This window comes from Mizuhopecten yessoensis, unplaced genomic scaffold (assembly GCF_002113885.1).
Source record: "Mizuhopecten yessoensis strain PY_sf001 unplaced genomic scaffold, ASM211388v2 scaffold6919, whole genome shotgun sequence".
Lineage (NCBI taxonomy): Eukaryota > Metazoa > Mollusca > Bivalvia > Pectinida > Pectinidae > Mizuhopecten > Mizuhopecten yessoensis.
Genome location: NW_018406790.1, coordinates 108,335 through 131,182, shown reverse-complemented (window position 1 = coordinate 131,182; position 22,848 = coordinate 108,335). Strand labels below are relative to the sequence as shown.

At 35.9% G+C, this 22,848-nt stretch overlaps 1 protein-coding gene across 5 annotated transcripts; it reads left to right on the top strand.

The window, feature by feature from the left end:
• LOC110452853 (ribose-phosphate pyrophosphokinase 4-like) lies at window positions 1-22,848 on the top strand. 5 transcript variants are annotated; one of them, XM_021501567.1, is made up of 11 exons: window positions 1-84; window positions 290-394; window positions 1,923-2,056; window positions 3,089-3,094; window positions 6,486-6,618; window positions 10,110-10,182; window positions 13,043-13,136; window positions 14,486-14,604; window positions 15,251-15,435; window positions 19,950-20,026; window positions 22,107-22,848. In XM_021501567.1, exons 3-11 carry the CDS (start codon window positions 1,937-1,939, stop codon window positions 22,338-22,340), a joined length of 1,041 nt encoding a protein of 346 aa, XP_021357242.1. In that variant the 5' UTR covers window positions 1-84; window positions 290-394; window positions 1,923-1,936; the 3' UTR covers window positions 22,341-22,848. The 5 variants fall into 5 exon arrangements, with proteins under 5 accessions (XP_021357242.1, XP_021357241.1, XP_021357245.1 ...); XM_021501568.1 differs by having other exon boundaries at window positions 6-84; window positions 337-394; XM_021501566.1 differs by lacking the exon at window positions 290-394.

The window sequence follows — 22,848 nt, the reverse complement described above, 5'->3', positions numbered from 1 at the left end:
TACAAACACACCTGCCTACTTTCGCATTGATCGTCGTCCCGTTTCAACTTGTCAACAGCACTGAGGGAGGGAAATACAGTCTTGGTAAGTGGCGTTCATGTTTGACGAAGTTATAAAGCAACTAAGTAAATACTGAAAGGCATTAAGTAAGTACAAAAATCTAAAGCAAGCCTAAGTGTTCATTAAATGATTATCTAAACAGCAAATATTTTATGCTTACTTCGTCTTTTATTTGTTTACGAGTTCCTTTTACCTGTTTACATAATTTACATTTATTATTATAATTCAGGTAGGACACTTTGTCCCTGTAATCTTAAATATTCAATCAAATGACAGACAGACTACCGCATAAGTGAGGCTCCCCAATCTTATTCTGAACGACGTATTTGTCTATGTAAGTATTCTGTAGTCCATTGCAAAATAGAAAGTGAAAGTGCATTATTAATTATTGTATATTACGCAGTTATGTCTAGCTCTTGATATGATAACATGTGTAAGTAGTTTATATAACGTCCCTTACATGTGTATATTGTATGGATGTGTAGAAATTACAGGTGTATAGCCCTGAAACGGAACCTGGGCTGAAAAACAAAAGGGATGGCATCTCCATCTCATGTTTAATTGCTAGAGTGAATTATCTGCCCCTATGATTTCACAGGTTCTAGAGTCATCCTCTTCTTTTGTTCCTGAAGTTAAAGTTAATGTAGAAAACTTGAATATACAGTGTCTAACAGGAGTGGGAAAATGCAGGTTCTAACCAAGGACTTTTCAAACTCTACCCATTGAGCTACCTGGTTGCCAATGATCGACCCAGAGCAGTTCCACTACAACAACACAGATTTTCCTATATCACAATCTGTATCAATATACTAGAGACTTGAGCCATAGACTGAGTTTGAAGGTCTTGAGTGCACTGATAGACTGAGTGTGAAGGTCTTGAGTGTGCTGATAAAGGCTGAAGACATAGACTGAGGGTGAAGGTCTTGAGTGTGCTGATATTGGCTGGAGACATACTGTAGATTGAGTGTGAAGGTCTTGAGTGCGCTGAAAGACTGAGTGTGAAGGTCTTGAGTGCGCTGATAAAGGCTGGAAACATAGACTGAGTGTGAAGGTCTTAAGTGCCCTGATATTGGCTGGAGCCATAGACTGAGTGTGAAGGTCTTATGTGCGCTGATATTGGCTGGAGCCATAGACTGAGTGTGAAGGTCTTAAGTGTGCTGATATAGGCTGGAGACATAGTCTGAGTGTGAAGGTCTTAAGTGTGCTGATCAAAGTGTACCAATCATGAAGGAAGCAATGATTTAAGTGTCTGTGGTTTATGAAGCATTTGTGATTTCCAAAAGTTATCATGCCAGATAAATTCATTGGGACTCCTATTTAATTTACCCATTATACATCTCAAGAAATTGTTAGATTCTTTCATATCAGAATTTGTTTTCATTACTGTGTTTATATTCTTATGAAATAATGTCAACAAAATCAAATTGATTCAGAGCAAATTAAGTCAGAATTGGGCAGTATGGTCTGGTGTGTCTGCTATGGCTTCACGTCTTTGACCTCTGAGCGCTATCAGAACAGACAATTGAGAGATGTTTGGAACCATTTTAATAGAGTTACAAATGCTCTATTTGCAGGCTTATACTGACCAAAATTAAACCAGCTTTGCCTGTTACTAATATAGATCAAATTATTGTACGTTTATCACATAAGATAGGAATTTGTATTTACCCGGCAGCAGTAAAACTTGATAAAATGTTAAACATTGAAGTCTCTGGTTAATGGTTTGTATGAATAGAAAAAATAAATGTTTAAGTTTGGATAGAAACCTGCATTTTATGTAACTTTATCCCTTCCCATTTGTTTTGTATGATACATCGATTCAATACTGTGTTTCTTTAAAAGTAAACAATATTATTTATAAGTGTAAAGTTCCAAGATGAATGGAGATGATAGTCCAGTGATGGTGTACTCCCACCCTTCCATGGCGTTGCTGGCTCAGGACGTTGTCAGCAGGTGTGAGGAGCTGTTGAGTTTGACAGAAGGGCGAAAGAGAAATGTAAGTTAATAAAATATGAGAAAAAGTTTGCGGAAAAATATCTCAACAGGCATGGCTTATTTATTCACGGATGGACAAGTTACAACACATTTCCCAAACAAAATAAATGAAGGATGCTTGTTTGGGCAAAATATGCATTGATGGATATTTTGAACTGTACAATAAAACATGACAACAATTTGTCCGCGTCTGTTTTGCATACCCTTATTGCTTTATGTATTGCTGATTACGATAGAGCTAATTATGTTTCTATATCTGCATACATAGCTGTTAGATACTCAGATGGGTACATGTCTGCACCTGGTAGTTCACATTGTGTTTAAAAGGAAGGAAAAAGACAATCAAACCTTCATTATCAGAGATTTTGTTGCAATAAGGCCAAACAAAATTCTGATTAACTCATTCACCCCTGAAGGCACATTTGATCTCTTCCAATTCAAGGGTTGGAATAGTTCATTATGAAATTTAAGGGGCGAATGAGTTTAGAGTAAACGCAGAAATGAATTGGATAGAAATGTTTTCCATAATGATTATACAGAGCTTGTCTAAAATTGTTCGACTTGGCAGTAAAAAAACTGTATAAGTATGGTTACCCTAAAAGTATTTTTCCCAGAAAAGCAGTGAATCCCTCCAGAATGTCAATCCCATACTAAACTTATTATGTTTTATCTTATCAAGAATCCTCCATAAAACTTAATATTTTCAAGAAAATCAGTTTTGGTTGGCTGAAACCTGAACCAGAATCGAGTCATCTCCCTTGATTATAAGCACCCTTTCATTTGCGAACTTTACAATTTCCTGTGATCATTCATGTCTTGTCTAGTTTGGAATAAGAAGCAAACAATGTTGTGTGGTGTTCACTTTATTCCTCGCCTCTAGTCTATATTCACTGGTAATATCACGAACGGCATGTAACTGATCTGGCAAATATATTGATGTCATTTGATGTTTTAGTAAACAGCATCTTACTGTTGTACTGTCAAACCTCATACCATCATTTGCATGTTTGTTTATTTTATTTCATACATCCAGGACATGGTGAGTGTATCATACACATATATATATATAATTGTATTGTATTTCTCAGTCAACTTCAAGCCTTTGTTATGTATATTCAGGGTTTTTCATTGGCCTTTCAGACCACCTTCATTCCTTAACCTTTTCACCACTGTAGACCATAATGGACTCATCCAGATCGATGCATGGTAGAGTCTACTAAAGGTACATAGGGGTGAAAGGGTTAAGTTGGAAAAATATAACGTCACTTTCAACATCTTATCCATTTTTTAACTGTTATTATTTTTAAGAAAATATGTTGTTGTATCATTTTGTCATAATCATATGATTATAACGCATTTGTAGAAAAACAAAAAATTCAATGCTAGAAATAAGATGAAATATTTTTGGAATTTTTGTTAAATGAAGAAGACACATGTGTAAATATTATTGGGAATGAGCCACATATTGACCTGGAAAAACCCTGACTGCTTCTTCACTTCTTTTAGTGGCTTTCAAACTTAATTGCTAGAATCACAATCAAATAGAAAATCCAATTACCATGGCAACCATACAGAAATATTTGTTATTTTCCTTTTTACAGGTTACAGTATTTGTGCAATTAGGAAGGTAATTGGAATAGTTTGTATAAAATCGAGCTTGGCTCAGTAGAAGGGGTAATATTATTAGCTTTTTATAGTTATTTTTATCAACCAACTAGCTTGAATTTGTCAACTCACCATATAAATCAGTGTTAGTTAGTTCATATTACAAAGCTTAGTACAGGCAAAATCAAAAGAACCCAGAAACAGATTTGAAATCAAAAGAATCCAGAAACAGGCTGCAAGATTCATCACTGGAAATTATAAAGACAGATCTAGAAAACAAGGATGCTTGAAAACCTAAAGCTATGTCCCTTCAAACTACACAGAAACATCAGAGGCTGATATTAACATATACAGTGGTTGAGGGACTATACTTACCCGACTCCAAACAAACCAAAAAGGAACATTTGACCTAGAAAATGAGATGGCCATGAGCACAAACATCATTTTACATGTGGTAGACTCCTAAACCATTCAGAACTAGAACCTGTTAGGAGAAGAGCAAGTGCGCGTGGGAAGTGTCCTAACAATACTAGTCAGGTCTGGACACTACCCACTGGGAATAACATCCCCAGAGGCCGTGCCACCCGCCACACTCGATGCCAGAAATTAGTGACTTGCGACCTACAAGATACAGACAAATCATTAAGTTATAGAACTAATACATTTGTTAAATATTTGTACACATATGTCACAGGGATGCAACAGGATATTTTCACTTTCTTGCTTAACATGTTTTTCATTGTTGTAAATATGGACAGTTGTTCCAAACTTACAAAATGATGATAATAAAAGTTTAGTTGTTAAATGTGATGGACCTCAGTAAATGTCATGTATCAAACACTAAGTAGAAACATGAAGGTAAACGTGGGTATGCAATATTTGCCTGCATGCATGGCCATTGTCATTGTCTATCATGCATGTCTTATCTGAAGTGTATCATTTTTACCAGATAAATGTTTTGTTCTAATGAAGAAGATCTTTAAGTCCTAACTCAGTGAAATATTGGTATTTATAAATGATTGTCAATCTATAACATTTCTTTTTATAAGATACAGTACATTTCACCTAATATCACGTCTGTTAATGTCACTGTTCGGTTATTATCATGTTTTTTTGATGCACCGTTTTTCCTGCTATATAATTTATGCAATTCAATTCTTTTATTATCACCTGATTTTATGTTGATTTCTCTTAATATCCCTTTATTTTGGCCACTGCCACAAAAAAAATACAGGTAAATGGTGGTAATGATTCATGATAAATGCCCTGGGGACCTTCTTTCACACCCTGGACGCATTATGTAAACAATGCCTTGACCTAACAGAGTATTTTTTACACCTGGCTGACTGTTAAACAATAGGTTGACTTACATACTTGTTAACATGATATTCACCTGTGGTTGGGGAGCTAGGGCAGTCTATCATCTTTAAACTTTTCTGATGCCAAGTGTGATGTATTCTTTCAACTATAATTATAACAGGTGTACTATCTTCGATTACACACTTGCAGCAAATATCTAACGAAATTAACCCATAAAAAGATGTTACTAGAGAAAGAACAGTATATATATCAAGATATAGGTAAATATTTACCAAGTCTCATGTTTACAAGTGAATTTGATGCAGAATACCAGCCAAACACTTGTATGCCTACATCACTACTGCAGTAAACAATCATTATTACAATCATACTGATCATCATTTTGCTACTTAACATTATGAAATGTAACTGCGTACTGAAATGAAATACAAATAATAAATTTATTTCTATACTTATATATATATATTTCAACTAGGGTATAGAACAAGGTTAGTTACAAAATATGAATCTTCTTCATAGAGCCACATCACTTATGCATTTGACTAAGTTCACTTCCAGTTTTGAGGGTTGAAAAACATTGGAAAATATGTATTCTGTTTATGTCATGTTTCGGTTAATATCATGTTTTCCTCTGACAAATGCGAAGTGATATTAAGAGGAATCTACTGTACTGTATGCCCTTTTTTAAACGGACAGACCACATTGCTGATCAGGCAATGTTGTGCTAGGCTATTTGATTATTATATCAATGTTTGACCTGTTAGTTTGACAGTTAATGCTACTTTGTGATTGCATGGTCATTTGTCTGTAGAAATTAGAAATGTCAATTGATTCTCGCAAAAAAACTTTGAGAAATTAAGGTGTATTGCACCTCTGTATCTGTTATAGTCACAATGAAGAGTTCCACTCCGAGGTTATGTTGACTTGAGTAGTCTCCCTTCTCTATATAAGATGAAGTGACTAAAAGGAGTTTTTCTGGCTCAGAGTAACTTCCCCTGTCAAATTTTGCAAAGGCTTTGTGGCCCATCGATTGAATACCAGTACTCATTTTGACGCTCTGATTCTTGAAATCCTAAACCGCATCATTATATTGGTGTAGTGTTTCATATTTTTATTTCTATTTTACACATTCAACTTTCAAACAGCTGCAATTTGTGAATACACAGCAACAGGTGATTTAAATGGAATATTTATTTGAAAAAGGACATACACACATTTGACAATAGTGACAACAGTTATAATATAGTTAAACTTATAGGTACCCTTTTCCTTATTATATTTCATTTTTAAAACTGTAATTCAACTGATTGCTTACTGTCAACTCCCACTGAAATTACTAAATAAAAAGTGTATGATTTCTTATAATTTAGATAAAAGAATACAAGTGGAAGACAAAGAGTTAGGAAATCCATTTAAAGATGGCATACACACTTTTCAGGATAATTAAGATTAAGATTTATAGATCATGCTAATGTCTATGTCTGTTTTATTGATTTTTTTTTCAGTTAAAGCGGTCACTATCTTTTTCCCCATATGGGCCTCGCGGCGTCCAGTACAGAAATATTCAGTGGAAAAAATTCAATGATGGTTTCCCAGATATATTTATAGATGATGTAAAGGATATGCAAGGCAGAGATGGTAACTATAATTTATATACAAATTAGTCTTATCAAGGGAAGCAATCCCTTAACATTTAAAGATAATAAAAGGTATACATATGTAAGGTCTATTGTCTGATTCCTTAGGCCAGTGAAATAAAGAACTAAAGTGTTTACCCTTAGGCCAGTGAAATAAAGGACTAAAGTGTTTACCCTTAGGCCAGTGAAATAAAGGACTAAAGTGTTTACCCTTAGGCCAGTGAAATAAAGGACTAAAGTGTTTACCCTTAGGCCAGTTAAATAAAGGACTAAAGTGTTTACCCTTAGGCCAGTAAAATAAAGGACTAAAGAGTTTACCCTTAGGCCAGTGAAATAAGGGACTAAAGTGTTTACCCTTAGGCCAGTGAAATGAAGGACTAAAGTGTTTACCCTTAGGCCAGTGAAATAAAAGACTAAAGTGTTTACCCTTAGGCCAGTGAAAAAAAGGACTAAAGTGTTTACCCTTAGGCCAGTTAAATAAAGGACTAAAGAGGACTAAAGTGTTTACCCTTAGGCCAGTGAAAAAAAGGACTAAAGTGTTTACCCTTAGGTCAGTTAAATAAAGGACTAAAGTGTTTACCCTAAGGCCAGTAAAATAAAGGACTTAAGTGTTTACCCTTAGGCCAGTGAAATACAGGACTAAAGTGTTTACCCTTAGGCCAGTAAAATGAAGGACTTAAGTGTTTACAATTAGGACAGTGAAATAAAGGACTAAAGAGTTTACCCTTAGGCCAGTGAAATAAGGGACTAAAGTGTTTACCCTTAGGCCAGTGAAAAAAAGGACTAAAGTGTTTACCCTTAGGCCAGTAAAATAAAGGACTAAAGAGTTTACCCTTAGGCCAGTGAAATAAAGGACTGAAGTGTTTACCCTTAGGCCAGTGAAATAAGGGACTAAAGTGTTTACCCTTAGGCCAGTGAAATAAGGGACTAAAGTGTTTACCCTTAGGCCAGTGAAAAAAAGGACTAAAGTGTTTACCCTTAGGTCAGTTAAATAAAGGACTAAAGTGTTTACCCTAAGGCCAGTATAAAGGGCTAAAGTGTTTACCCTTAGGCTAGTTAAATAAAGGACTAAAGGGTTTACCCTTAGGCCAGTTAAATAAAGGACTAAAGAGGACTAAAGTGTTTACCCTTAGGCCAGTGAAATGAAGGACTAAAGTGTTTACAATTAGGCCAGTGAAATAAAGGACTAAAGAGTTTACCCTTAGGCCAGTGAAATAAGGGACTAAAGTGTTTACCCTTAGGCCAGTGAAAAAAAGGACTAAAGTGTTTACCCTTAGGTCAGTGAAATAAAGGACTAAAGTGTTTACCCTTAGGCCAGTTAGATAAAGGACTAAAGTGTTTACCCTAAGGCCAGTAAAATAAAGGACTAAAGTGTTTACCCTTAGGTCAGTTAAATAAAGGACTAAAGTGTTTACCCTTAGGTCAGTGAAATAAAGGACTAAAGTGTTTACCCTTAGGTCAGTGAAATAAAGGACTAAAGTGTTTACCCTAAGGCCAGTATAAAGGGCTAAAGTGTTTACCCTTAGGCCAGTGAAAAAAAGGACTAAAGTGTTTACCCTTAGGTCAGTGAAATAAAGGACTAAAGTGTTTACCCTTAGGTCAGTGAAATAAAGGACTAAAGTGTTTACCCTAAGGCCAGTATAAAGGGCTAAAGTGTTTACCCTTAGGCTAGTTAAATAAAGGACTAAAGGGTTTACCCTTAGGCCAGTTAAATAAAGGACTAAAGAGGACTAAAGTGTTTACCCTTAGGCCAGTGAAATATAGGACTAAAGTGTTTACCCTTAGGCCAGTGAAAAAAAGGGCTAAAGTGTTTACCCTTAGGCTAGTTAAATAAAGGACTAAAGTGTTTGCCCTTAGGCCAGTAAAATAAAGGACTAAAGTGTTTCCCCTTAGGCCAGTGAAAAAAAGGACTAAAGTGTTTACCCTTAGGTCAGTTAAATAAAGGACTAAAGTGTTTACCCTTAGGTCAGTGAAATAAAGGACTAAAGTGTTTACCCTAAGGCCAGTAAAATAAAGGACTAAAGTGTTTACCCTTAGGTCAGTTAAATAAAGGACTAAAGTGTTTACCCTTAGGTCAGTTAAATAAAGGACTAAAGTGTTTACCCTAAGGCCAGTAAAATAAAGGACTTAATGGTTAACCTTAGGCCAGTGAAATAAAGGACTAAAGTGTTAACCCTTAGGCTAGTGAAATAAAAGACTAAAGTGTTTACCCTTAGGCCAGTGAAAAAAAGGGCTAAAGTGTTTACCCTTAGGCTAGTTAAATAAAGGACTAAAGTGTTTGCCCTTAGGCCAGTGAAATGAAGGACTAAAGTGTTTACCCTTAGGCCAGTGAAATGAAGGACTAAAGTGTTTACAATTAGGCCAGTGAAATAAAGGACTAAAGAGTTTACCCTTAGGCCAGTGAAATAAGGGACTAAAGTGTTTACCCTTAGGCCAGTGAAAAAAAGGACTAAAGTGTTTACCCTTAGGTCAGTGAAATAAAGGACTAAAGTGTTTACCCTAAGGCCAGTAAAATAAAGGACTAAAGTGTTTACCCTTAGGTCAGTTAAATAAAGGACTAAAGTGTTTACCCTTAGGCCAGTTAAATAAAGGACTAAAGAGGACTAAAGTGTTTACCCTTAGGCCAGTAAAATGAAGGACTTAAGTGTTTACAATTAGGACAGTGAAATAAAGGACTAAAGAGTTTACCCTTAGGCCAGTGAAATAAAGGACTAAAATGTTTACCCTTAGGCCAGTGAAATAAAGGGCTAAAGTGGTTAGCCTAAGGCCAGTGAAATATAGGACTAAGGTGTTAACCCTTTTCACCAAAACCAAGAAATAATATGAAGGACTAAAGTGTTTACAATTAGGCCAGTGAAATAAAGGACTAAATAGTTTACCCTTAGGCCAGTGAAATAAAGGACCAAAGTGTTTACCCTTAGGCCAGTTAAATAAAGGACTAAAGTGTTTACCCTTAGGCTAGTTAAATAAAGGACTAAAGGGTTTACCCTTAGGCCAGTTAAATAAAGGACTAAAGAGGACTAAAGTGTTTACCCTTAGGCCAGTAAAATGAAGGACTTAAGTGTTTACAATTAGGACAGTGAAATAAAGGACTAAAGAGTTTACCCTTAGGCCAGTGAAATAAGGGACTAAAGTGTTTACCCTTAGGCCAGTGAAAAAAAGGACTAAAGTGTTTACCCTTAGGCCAGTGAAATGAAGGACTAAAGTGTTTACCCTTAGGCCAGTGAAATAAAGGGCTAAAGTGTTTACCCTAAGGCCAGTGAAATATAGGACTAAAGTGTTAACCCTTTTCACCAAAACCAAGAAATAATTAACTGATGGTGGAATAGGGTAGACATATAGGTTCTTTTTGTTACATTTCAATATTTACATGTAGGTACAAGTGTTCATCAAAAGGTTTAAATATACACTTTGTTGTATAATGAGTATAGGTGGTTGTTGTATATTGATCTGTCCCTTTCATATTATTGTTCTGTTGTATTTCTTTAATAGTGATTTTTATTGGAAGCTTCCATTCACCAGACATCATCTTTGAACAACTGTCTCTTCTCTACATGTTTCCAAGGTAACACACTTGTTTTTATCATTGTTACTTCCGTTGAATAAACACAACTAAGATTAAACAACCCAGCTTTGGAGGTGGTCGGGGGTGTTGACAACTTGTGTCTGTAATTGGTTTGTTATATGGGGTTTAACTTCTTATCAACAGCTATCGTCATTTAAGGATATCAGCTTGTGTTAGACCAATACACTAGTTCAATAGCTTTATAGACATCATGCCATGTTTTATGTACAGAAAACGAAATTAACCAAGATACCCTGTAGAATTCACCACTGTTCTTTAATTTTTTTATATATATTTTTATATTAAATTGTATAAAATGCGGTTTGTATTTTTTTATAGGAAATATCTTCACAAGTATGATACCAATGAATATCTGTCATTGGAAATAAAAAAAAGAAAAAAGTTTTTGTTTTTTTTAGATTTGTTGATTTTTTTCTATAATAAAGGTACAGACCCCATGTACAATCTTTTGATGTGAAAAGTTTAAAATGTATAGAAGAAGATTAGTGCGTGATGGTTTATGTATGGCCCTGTCAAAGTGAAGCAGTTAAGACTTACATGGAATCATTTATGCATCAAAATAATATTTTCAATTTAACAAGTTATTTTAATTGATGAGCACTGCCTGTAACTATAAATAACATTGTATGTAACTATATATAACAATGCCTGAAACTATATATAACAATGCCTGAAACTATATATAACAATGCCTGTAGCTATATATAACAATGCCTGTTATTGTATATCACAATGCCTGTAACTATATATAACAATGCCTGTAACTATATATCATAATGCCTGTAACTATATATAACAATTCCTGAAACTATATATAACAATGCCTGGAAGTGTATATAACAATGTCTAACTATATATAGCAATGCCTGTAAATATATAGTCAACGCTTGTAATTATATATAACAATCCCTGTAGCTATATATAACAATGCCTGTTCTTATATATCACAATGCCTGTAACTTTATATAACAATGCCTGTAACTATATAACAATGTCTGTAACTATATATAGCAATGCCTGTAGCTATATATAACAATTCCTGTAACTATATATAACAATGCCTTTAACTATATATAACAATGTCTGTTATTATATATAACAATGCCTTACACAATATTTAACAATGCCTGTTATTATATATAAAAATGCCTGTAGCTATATATAACAATGCCTGTAATTATAGATATGACAATGCCTGTAACTATATATCACAATGCCTTTAACTATATATGACAATGTCTGTAACTATATATAACAATGTCTAACTATATATAGCAATGCCTGTACCTATATATACCAATGCCTGTTATTATATATCACAATGCCTGTAACTATATATCACAATGCCTGTAACTATATATAGCAATGCCTGTAAATATATAGTCAACGCTTGTAATTATATATAACAATCCCTGTAGCTATATATAACAATGCCTTTAACTATATATAACAATGTCTAACTATATATAGCAATGCCTGTACCTATATATAGCAATGCCTGTAAATATATAGTCAATGCTTGTAATTATATATAACAATCCCTGTAGCTATATATAACAATGCCTGTTACTATATATCACAATGCCTGTAACTATATATAACAATGCCTGTTATTATATATAACAATGCCTGTCACTATATATACAATGCCTGTCACTATATATAACAATGCCTGTAACTATATATAACAATGTCTAACTATATATAGCAATGCCTGTAACTATATATAGCAATGCCTGTAAATATATAGTCAATGCTTGTAATTATATATAACAATCCCTGTAGCTATATATAACAATGCCTTTAACTATATATGACAATGTCTGTAAGTATATATGACAATGTCTGTAACTATATATAGCAGTCCCTGTAACTATATATAACAATGCCTGTAACTATATATCACAATGCCTGTAACTATATATAACAATGTCTGTAACTATATATAGCAATGCCTGTAACTATATATAACAATGCCTGTTATTATATATAACAATGCCTGTCACTATATATAACAATGCCTGTAACTATATATGACAATGTCTGTAACTATATATGACAATGTCTGTAACTATATATAGCAATCCCTGTAACTATATATAACAATGCCTGTAACTATATATGACAATGTCTGTAACTATATGTAACAATGTCTGTAACTATATATAGCAATGCCTGTAACTATATATAACAATGCCTGTAAATATATAGTCAATGCCTGTAATTATATATAACAATCCCTGTAACTATATATAACAAATATATATAACAATGCCTGTAATTATATATATGACAATGCCTGTAACTATATATAACAATGCCAGTTATTATATATAACAATGCCTGTCACTATATATAACAATGCCTGTAACTATATATGACAATGTCTGTAACTAGATATGACAATGTCTGTAACTATATATAGCAATGCCTGTATCTATATATAACAATGCCTGTAACTATATATGACAATGTCTGTAACTCTATATGACAATGTCTGTAACTATATATAGCAATGCCTGTACCTATATATAACAATGCCTGTAAATATATAGTCAATGCTTGTAATTATATATAACAATCCCTGTAACTATATATAACAATGCCTGTAAATATATAGTCAATGCTTGTATTTATATATAACAATCCCTGTAGCTATATATAACAATGCCTTTAGCTATATATGACAATGTCTGTAACTATATATAACAATGTCTGTAACTATATATAGCAATGCCTGTAACTATATATAACAATGCCTGTAAATATATAGTCAATGCCTGTAATTATATATAACAATCCCTGTAACTATATATAACAATGCTTGTACTGTTTGTAGGTACCTGGCTCGGTCGTTCCATTTCATCCTGCCTTATTTTCCGACTGGGACTATGGAGCGAGTCGACACAGAAGGACAAATCGCCACAGCTAAGGTGACTGTGACCTAATTTTGCTTCACATGATTAGTGAAATTGTTGCAAGTATGATGTTAGTTGATCCAACCTATATTTTTGTCTTGGCTATAACTACTTAATGGCTCAATATCATTTATGAAATTTCAGTATAAGAACTGTCAAATCATTACAATATTTAACCTGGCCATAATTTTAAAGCCACTCAGTTGTTCAGAAGAAACTAGAAGGTGGTACAGTAAAGATCTATAATTTTGATTTGGAAATGACTTTAATTGCAAGACAATTGACTTATTTATCATTTCTTGAAAAAAAACACCCCAAAAAACCACCGTTGGGATTTTATCCCAGATTTCTTGGTAAAGAATCCTTTGTGCTGTACAAGTCATAACATTTGCTATGATAATAACTTCTAGCAACATCATTGGAAATACTTTAAGAAAAATCAAACCCCTGTAAAGGCAGCAAGGTATGCTATCTATAACTTGTTTACAGAGGAAACAATGTAAACATAAGAGGAAAACAACTTATCAATGCTTGTATACATAAAATAAACGGTTACACTTCCCACCTTAATCAACATCCATGTGCGGTGTGAAATGGTAAAACAAAGATTCTAATTCCGGCACTGTCCTGTTTTTAGTGCTTGTCTAAAAACTACTTATCCCATCATAAATTCAGCACAGACCCTGTAGCAGCTGACTTTGATTTCTCCCACAACCACTGTAGGTTTTTGCTCTCCTGACTTACATTGGAGACACCTGCTAGGAGTTGGTAAACATTTTTGTTTACCCTCTTGTTTGTGTTTTACGTCCTTTTAACAGCTATGGTCATTTAAGGTCATGCCAGGTTTTGGTGGTAGAGGAAAGCTGGAGTTCCTGGAGAAAAACCACCAACCTATGGCCAGCACCTGGTGACTGCCCCACGTAGGCCGCGACCCAGTGGTGGAGGGCTAGTGGTAGCAGAATGCCAGATGCCTTAACCACTTGACCACCGTGGCCCCTACCCTCTAGTTTCTTACACTCTGTATGAAAGTTCATTGGTCAATCTCCTAATTATGATGTCACAAATAATGCTTTGCGACGTCATAGTTCTCTGATCTGAAAACAGGAACAATGTATACAGTTCTCTAGATATAATATTTGAATGTTGTGAGAGAAAAAGGCCCAAAAACTCGTGATGATTGATTATCATGTTTAACTAACTCATGTAAGTTAATTTTAAATTGTAAGTGACATTTGGTAAACCTAATGTCTTTAAACAATTTGATAATAGACTAACTCAAGTTAAATAAATATGATAACCAACCATTAGTAATTAGGGAACCTCTATATCTCTAATTAAAATTGACAATGCTATTCACTTTGCAGACTTTGGCCACCCTCCTGTCTGCCATTCCCCTGACCACCAAGGGACCAGCGCAGATATGTATATTTGATATACATGCTCTGCAGGAACGCTTCTATTTCTCAGACAACATAATCCCAAGGTGAGTATATATATGTAAAACCTGTCTGACATTCTGAAGGGAACAACATATTGGTCAGATACGACAGGATGTTATTATTCTGAATGATATAGGATGGCAGAATATTCAGGGGTTGAATTAGGCAGGTTCCATTGTAAATTATGTATATTGAATATGATATCGGTGTGACTTTTCAGTTTTTTGTAATATTTTAAGAACACCTGGAATATTGTATCCAAAAAATAGGGCCGCAGTAGCCAAGTGGTTTAGGCATCTGCCATTCTGCTACCACTAGCCCTTCACCACTTGGTCGTGGTTCTAGACCTACGTAGGGCAGTCGCCAGGTACTGGCCGTAGGTTGGTGTTTTTTCTCCCGGAACTCAGGCTTTCCTCCGCCACCAAAACCTGGCACGTCCTGAAATGACCATAGGTGTTAATAGGACGTAACACAAACAATCTAAAGTATCTAAAATATATTTTTATCGATATTGAGTGTTAAATGGTGGGGTGAAGTTAGGTCCACTGACAGATTGATCATTTCCGCACCACAATCATTGCTGCGCTGCCGTAATAGTTCTTGTCAAATCTTAGAAATAATGTTGGGTCAACATTAGTGTAAGCCATAGTAATTCATACATGTACCAGACTTTAAATGTCTACCCTTCAGATTGGAGTCTGCTGTTCCTTTGTTGAAGAATGAGACATGTAAACTTCCAGACATAGATAATATTGTCTATGCCTTTCCTGACGATGGGGCCTTCAAAAGATTCCACCTCTTTTTCCCAGAGGAGAACTCCATTACCTGTGTCAAGATTAGGGATGGCAAGAAACGAATAGTCAAGGTCAAGGATGGTGAGTCAAGGTCGTTTGGTTGTTACCTCTAGTTCATATATTATGCTGTAAATGATTTATGTTGATACTGAAACAAAACTAACATCAGTGTTGTTATCGTCTGTGTTGTTGTTTACACAAACCAACATAAGCGTTGTTATCGTCTGTGGTGTTGTCTAAACAAACCAACATCAGTGCTGTTATCGGCTGTGTTGCTGTCTACACAGACGATAACACCTCTGATGTTGGTGTGTGCTGTTATCGGCTGTGTTGCTGTCTACACAGACGATAACACCTCTGATGTTTGTGTGTGTAGACAACGACACAGACGATAACATCACTGATGGTTTTTTGTGTAGACAACAGCACAGACGCTAACAACACTGATGTCGATTTGTGTAGACAACAGCACAGACGCTAACAACACTGATGTAGGTTTGTGTAGACAACAGCACAGACGCTAACAACACTGATGTAGGTTTGTGTAGACAACATCACAGACTATAACAACCCTGATGTTGGTTTGTTTAGACAACAACACAGTCGATAACAACACTGTTGTTGGTTTGTGTAGGCAGCAACACAGACTATCACAACACTGATGTTGATTTGTGTAGACAACAGCACAGACGCTAACAACACTGATGTAGGTTTGTGTAGACAACAGCACAGACGATAACAACGCTTATGTTGGTTTGTGGAGACAACAACACAGAAGATAACAACTCTGATTTTGGTGTGTGTAGACGACAACACAGGCGATAACAACTCTGATTTTGGTGTGTGTAGACAACGACACAGACGATAACATCACTGATGGTTTTTTGTGTAGACAACAAAACAGACGATTACAACACGTATGTGGGTGTGTGTAGACGACAACACAGCCGATAACAACTCTGATTTTGGTGTGTGTAGACGACAACACAGAAGATAACAACTCTGATTTTGGTGTGTGTAGACAAAAACACAAAAGATAACAACACTGATGCCGGTTTGTGTAGACAACAACTCAGACGATAACAACACTGATGTCGATTTGTGTAGACAACAGCACAGACGCTAACAACACTGATGTCGATTTGTGTAGACAACAGCACAGACGATAACAAATCTGAGGTTGGGGTGTGTAGACAACAAAACAGACGATTACAACACTGATGTTGGCTTATGAAGACAACAACACAGCCGATAACAGGACTGATGTCGGTTTGTGTAGACAAAAACACAAAAGATAACAACACTGATGCCGGTTTGTGTAGACAACAACCCAGACGATAACAACACTGATATCGGTTTGTGTAGACAACAACCCAGACGATAGCAACTCTGATGTTGGATTGTGTAGACAACAAAACAGACGATTACAACACTGATGTTGATTTGTGTAGACAACAACACCGACGATAACAACACTTAGGTTGGTTTGTGTAGATAACAACACAGACGATGCCAACACTGATGCTGGTTTGTGTAGACACCAACACAGACGATAACGACTCTGATGTTGGTGTGTGTAGTCAACAACACAGACGATAACACCTCTGATGTTGGTGTGTGTGGACAACAACACAGACGATTACAACACGTATGTGGGTGTGTGTAGACGACAACCCAGACGATAACAACTCTTATGTTGGTTTGTGGAGACAACAACACAGAAGATAACAACTCTGATGTTGGGGTGTGTAGACAACAACAGAGACGATAACAACACTTAGGTTGGTTTGTGTAGACGACAACACAGCCGATAACAACTCTGATTTTGGTGTGTGTAGACGGCAACACAGACGATAACACCTCTGATGTTGGTGTGTGCTGTTATCGGCTGTGTTGTTGTCTTCATAAGCCAACATCAGTGTTGCTATAGTCTGTGTTGCTGTCTACACAAACTAACATCAGTGTTGTTTTCGTCTGTGTTGTTGGCTACACAAACCAACATGAGTGTTGTTATCGTCTTTGTTGTTGTCTACACCAACCAACATAAGTGTTGTTATAGTCTGTGTTTCTGTCTACACAAACCAGCATCAGTGTTGGCATCGTCTCTGTTGTTGTCTACACCAACCAACATAAGTGTTGTTATAGTCCTTACATTGGAGACACCTGCTAGGAGTTGGTAAACAATTTTGTTTACCCTCTTGTTTATGGTTTACGTCCTTTTAACAGCTATGGTCATTTAAGGTCATGCCAGGTTTTGGTGGCGGTAGACAACAACACAGCCGATAACAACTCTGATGTTGGGGTGTGTAGACAACAACGCAGTCGATATCAAATCTGATGTTGGTGTGTGCTGTTATCGGCTGTGTTGCTGTCTACAGAAACCAACATCAGTGCTGTTATAGTCTGTGTTTCTGTCTACACAAACCAACCTAAGTGTTGTTATCGTCGGTGTTGTTGTCTACATACACAAACATCAGAGGTGTTATCGTCTGTGTTGTTTTCTACACAAACCAACCTAAGTGTTGTTATCGTCGGTGTTGTTGTCTACACACACCAACATCAGAGTTGTTATCGTCTGTGTTGTCGTCTACACACACCAACATCAGTGTTGTAATCGTCTGTGTTGTTGTCTACACAAACCGACATCAGTGTTGTTATCGTCTGTGTTGTTGTCTACACAGACGATTACAACACTGATGTTGGTGTGTGCTGTTATCGGCTGTGTTGTTGTCTACACAAACCAACATCAGTGTTGGCATCGTCTCTGTTGTTGTCTACACAAACCGACATCAGTGCTGTTATCGGCTGTGTTGTTGTCTACACAAACCAACATCAGTGTTGTTATCGTCTGTGTTGTTGTCTACACAAATCGACATCAGTGTTGGTATCGTCTGTGTTGTTGTCTACACAAACCAACAGCAGAGTTGTTATCGTCTGTGTTGTTGTCTTCACAAACCAACATCAGTGTTGGCATCGTCTGTGTTGTTGTCTACACCAACCAACATCAGTGTTGGCATCGTCTGTGGTGTTGTCTGACATCAGTGTTGTTATAGTCTGTGTTGTTGTCTACACAAATCGACATCAGTGTTGGTATCGTCTGTGTTGTTGTCTACACAAACCAACCTCAGTGTTGTTATCGTCTGTGTTGTTGTCTAAACAAACCAACATCAGTGTTGTTATCGTCTGTGTTGTTGTCCACACAAACCAACATCAGTGTTGTTATCGTGTGTGTTGTTGTCTACACAAAACAACATCAGTGTTGTTATCGTCTGTGTTGTTGTCCACACAAACCAACATCAGTGTTGTTATCGTCTGTGTTGTTTTCTACCCACACCAACATCAGTGTTGTTATCGTCTGTGTTGTTTTCTACCCACACCAACATCAGTGTTGTTATCGTCTGTGTTGTTTTCTACACAAACCAACATCAGTGTTGTTATCATCTGTGTTGTTGTCTACACAAACCAACATAAGTGTTGTTATCGTCTGTGTTGTTGTCTACACAAAGCAACATCAGTGTTGGCATCGTCTCTGTTGTTGTCTACACAAATCGACATCAGTGTTGGTATCGTCTGTGTTGTTGTCTACACACACCAACATCAGTGTTGTTATAGTCTGTGTTGCTGTCTACACAAACCAACATCAGTGTTGTTATCATCTGTGTTGTTGTCTACACAAACCAACATAAGTGTTGTTATCGTCTGTGTTGTTGTCTAAACAAAGCAACATCAGAGTTGTTATCGTCTGTGTTGTTGGCTACACAAACCAACATCAGTGTTGGCATCGTCTCTGTTGTTGTCTACCCAAACCGACATCAGTGCTGTTATCGGCTGTGTTGTTGTCTACACAAACCAACATCAGTGTTGGCATCGTCTGTGGTGTTGTCTGCACAAAAGTTTCCTTGTAATAACTCTTGAGAGAATATTTTAATTTTCAACATTCTACAAATACATTTAGTACTATATTTACCTTTTTGTAATTTTGATGTTGATATGAAATTCATAAATTGATATGTTATACAGTGTTTGTATAAACAGAAGTCAACACATGTTTGACAAAGTGGTTGGTCCAGCGTACGAATTTGTTTTTTATGAGCTAGCGCTAATTGGCATTCTATATTAAAAAGGATGTAATGGGTCTCCGGTCAGGAGCCGGCTTGGAATTTAAGCACCTCAATTGTGTACATAAATGTTGAGGTTGATAATTATAAAAGGAATGCTTTGATTTCACAAAAGTTCCTACACACACACGTATAGATGTAACATCGATTCCCCGTACAGGTTCTATTATGAGTTGGATCGAAACAAAATTAAACCAGACAATTGTTTTAGAAGAAATGAGCTGATTTTTGATTTTGATAAAAGTGACCCCTTATCAGAATAATTATATTAGGACACTGTAGTGTTCATTGATATTATGATAAGGGTGACACATTTCTTTAAACAGTTCAATGATCAGTTAAAAATATTAATTATTTAGCAGTGAATGGCGAAGGGGTGGGGGGTGGGGTTCAAATTAAAAAATACTTAGTTTTTTAGTGAAATATTGTATTAAATTTGAATAAAATACTAGTAAGTGAATTGTGTTTATGTATTAGGAAATCCCGAGGGGAAGCATGTAATAATCATAGACGACCTGGTACAGACAGGGGGCACCCTGAAGGAGTGTGGTCGGGTAAGTTGTATCTTCTTACTTTTATAATTATCTTATTTTTGTCATACAGAATCATAAATATTGTTAAACATAATTTTGACAACATCTTAGACGTCATATAATTATTCAATACTAAAGTGTACCATGAACGAACACAGTAATGATTATATCAATATTATATATGATCAAAAAACAAATATGTCGAAAACCGCATGAAAATCGGTCATTCCAATGCCGAGATATTGATGTGTAAAGTGTAGGATTTTCACCTGTCCTTCTTTGACTAATTAGCATAATCGTTACTGCCGGTGAATGAGACACTTTTTTGCTGTGACGTCACAAGTTCAACGGCTTGTAGAGCTAGTACAGCCATAAAATTAAAGCTTCAGCTTGCGAATTAACATGTTTTTTGAGGAATCAGATCATGCTGAAAATAACATTAAATGTAGAGGGCATCCAGCCATCTTTCAGACAGTGGGTTGAATGGAAACGAGACTGACGAATCTGAAGAGGATTACACCACAGACTTAGATAGAAATATAATCTAATGCCACGGTAACACAGACTGGTAGCATTTCATGAGCACTAATGATAGATTTGCTCACATAACGAATTTGAGTGAAATTAAACAACAATGCTTTCTATGTTGTTGATCAACAACATTTATTTTTTATTTTAGCTTGAAGGTCAGTTTGCATCACTTCATTTTCTCTACAGTTAAAAACTGATTCCGTCTTGTCGTCTGCGTTGAACGGCGCCATTTCGTGACCAGTTTCTGTGCGGAATCAATTATATTGCAAAGTTTTATACTGATGTACCGCTACGGTCCAACAATTCTGAAATGTATTGGTAAAATAATGTTTACAAAACTATTTTAGCGTTTATGTCTGCAATTTCATGCATGACATATTTCAAATATCCACTTTCTAATAGCAACACTGTCCTCATGCTAGATAACGGGGAAATGAATAAGGATCAATTTCAAGGTATAACTATGCGTAAAGAAAATGTGTAAGCATTGTCACAGATTGTGTTGCATTTATACAACTGCATCACCTGAGAGAAGAAAATCGTGTGCTGGTCAATATTTTGCACATTTTATATCTGATCAGGTGGTTCAATGATAAGATTACTCGTATTTGTGAGACTAATACGACTTGACCACGCTGCGTCATCAGATGAGTGATATGGACAGGTTCTTGTGCCGAAATGTAGAAATCATCCCCTCCCCATACCTATACATTTAATGCAAGGAGACAAGTCAACTTGTGTCACAAATAGACCATACCTTTCCAAATATTACACATTTTTATTACTGGGGTAAAACTACATAGGTTGCTGAAAATTTTGAGTTTAAATTATTGTACCAATCCATTTTGTTTTGTCATTAAAGGAGTGGAGAACACTTACGTTTGACTCAATCGTTTATCAATATGTCTTGTGTTGTATACAGGGGTTCCAGCATAGTTTCATGTGATCAATTGAATGATAGAACGTATACTATTTACAGTGCTGGATTAACGAAACATATATACAGATATGTTTATATGTACAGACGAGTTTACGCATACCCCATTCGTATATGCATGTGTGTTCGGATACCTGTATACATCAAATCGCTTGCGTCCTTGATAGGAACTCATTTCATCATCAACATTTTTAAAATCGTTGTTCATATGCATGTAGGACTTTCCTTATACATATAATTATTGCACACAGCAGTCGGTGACGACGGAATATATCATTTAAATAGCTGAAGAATTAGCATATCCAACGCACGGTCGAAGCTTCCTGGTATATTAAAAAAAAGGCTGTTTCGAAACGCATTGACCTTGTGACGTCACAGATGTTGGTTAGCCGTGGCGAGGCGATCGAAGCTGAGGGAAAGGTGCATTTTTTCAGAAAAATTGCAATATCTTCGAAACGGAAGCCGTCACGTCACGAAGTTCGCATTTTTTCCCCAGCCATTTAGTGTATAATATGAACTATTTTCATAGCGTTATATAGCACATCCTTCAGTGTACACGTTAACACTTTGGTTTTGTTTTATCCGTTACTTATTGGAGAACATGGCGATATTCCAATAATCTGCTATTTTCAGGCACTGCTGGAGAAGGGGGCCAAGTGTGTCAGCGCCTACGTTACACATGCCGTCTTTCCTAATAAGTCCTGGGAGAAGTTCATGCAGGATGACGTTAAGTTCGAGAACTTTTGGATCACGGATTCACTGCCTCATGCCAAATCTATATGTGAAAATAAACCGTTTAAGTTACTGTCGTTGAGAGATCCGATTGCGGAGATGTTGATGGGGTACGATCTCATGCCTTACTGCTGATGTGCTGTGGATCGCTCTAGGACACTTCTGATATACCGAACTTATAAATCAACTGTAGGTCATGTCTCAACACATCACGACAACTAAGCGTATGGGAAACACTATGTATATTGTACATCAATAATAATTTTGTGAGATATTCATATTTGGTACTTATTTGTGATATTTAATGTTTGTTAATTTTGATATCACCCACAGTTTAATTATGTCACAAGAAATCAAAGATGTAGTATGTGTTTGTTCTTTCGCAAAAAGTCTTAAATAATGTGCTGTTAAAAAAACCCACATAAAAGAGAGTTCACTGAAATTGAAACTAAAAGTTAGATATTTAAGCGCTATTTCATGTTTACTAATTTAACTATTTCACAAATATTAAATTCAGTCACATTATATTTAGGCACTATAATAGAATATGTGATGGTTCTTCTGTAAATTAAAGTCCTCGCCGGTGTGTTATTTGAAAAGCAACAAGGACAATGATTTTTCACGGATATTTAGGAGCTTACGG

Bases quoted from the DNA above. Each gene is read 5' to 3' on its own strand.
- LOC110452853 (XM_021501566.1), top strand. From the start codon at position 1,937: ATGAATGGAGATGATAGTCCAGTGATGGTGTACTCCCACCCTTCCATG. The intron at 14,605-15,250 runs GTGAGTATATAT...TCTACCCTTCAG, and splicing joins TCAGACAACATAATCCCAAG to ATTGGAGTCTGCTGTTCCTT. The intron at 15,436-19,949 runs GTGAGTCAAGGT...TTTATGTATTAG, and splicing joins AATAGTCAAGGTCAAGGATG to GAAATCCCGAGGGGAAGCAT.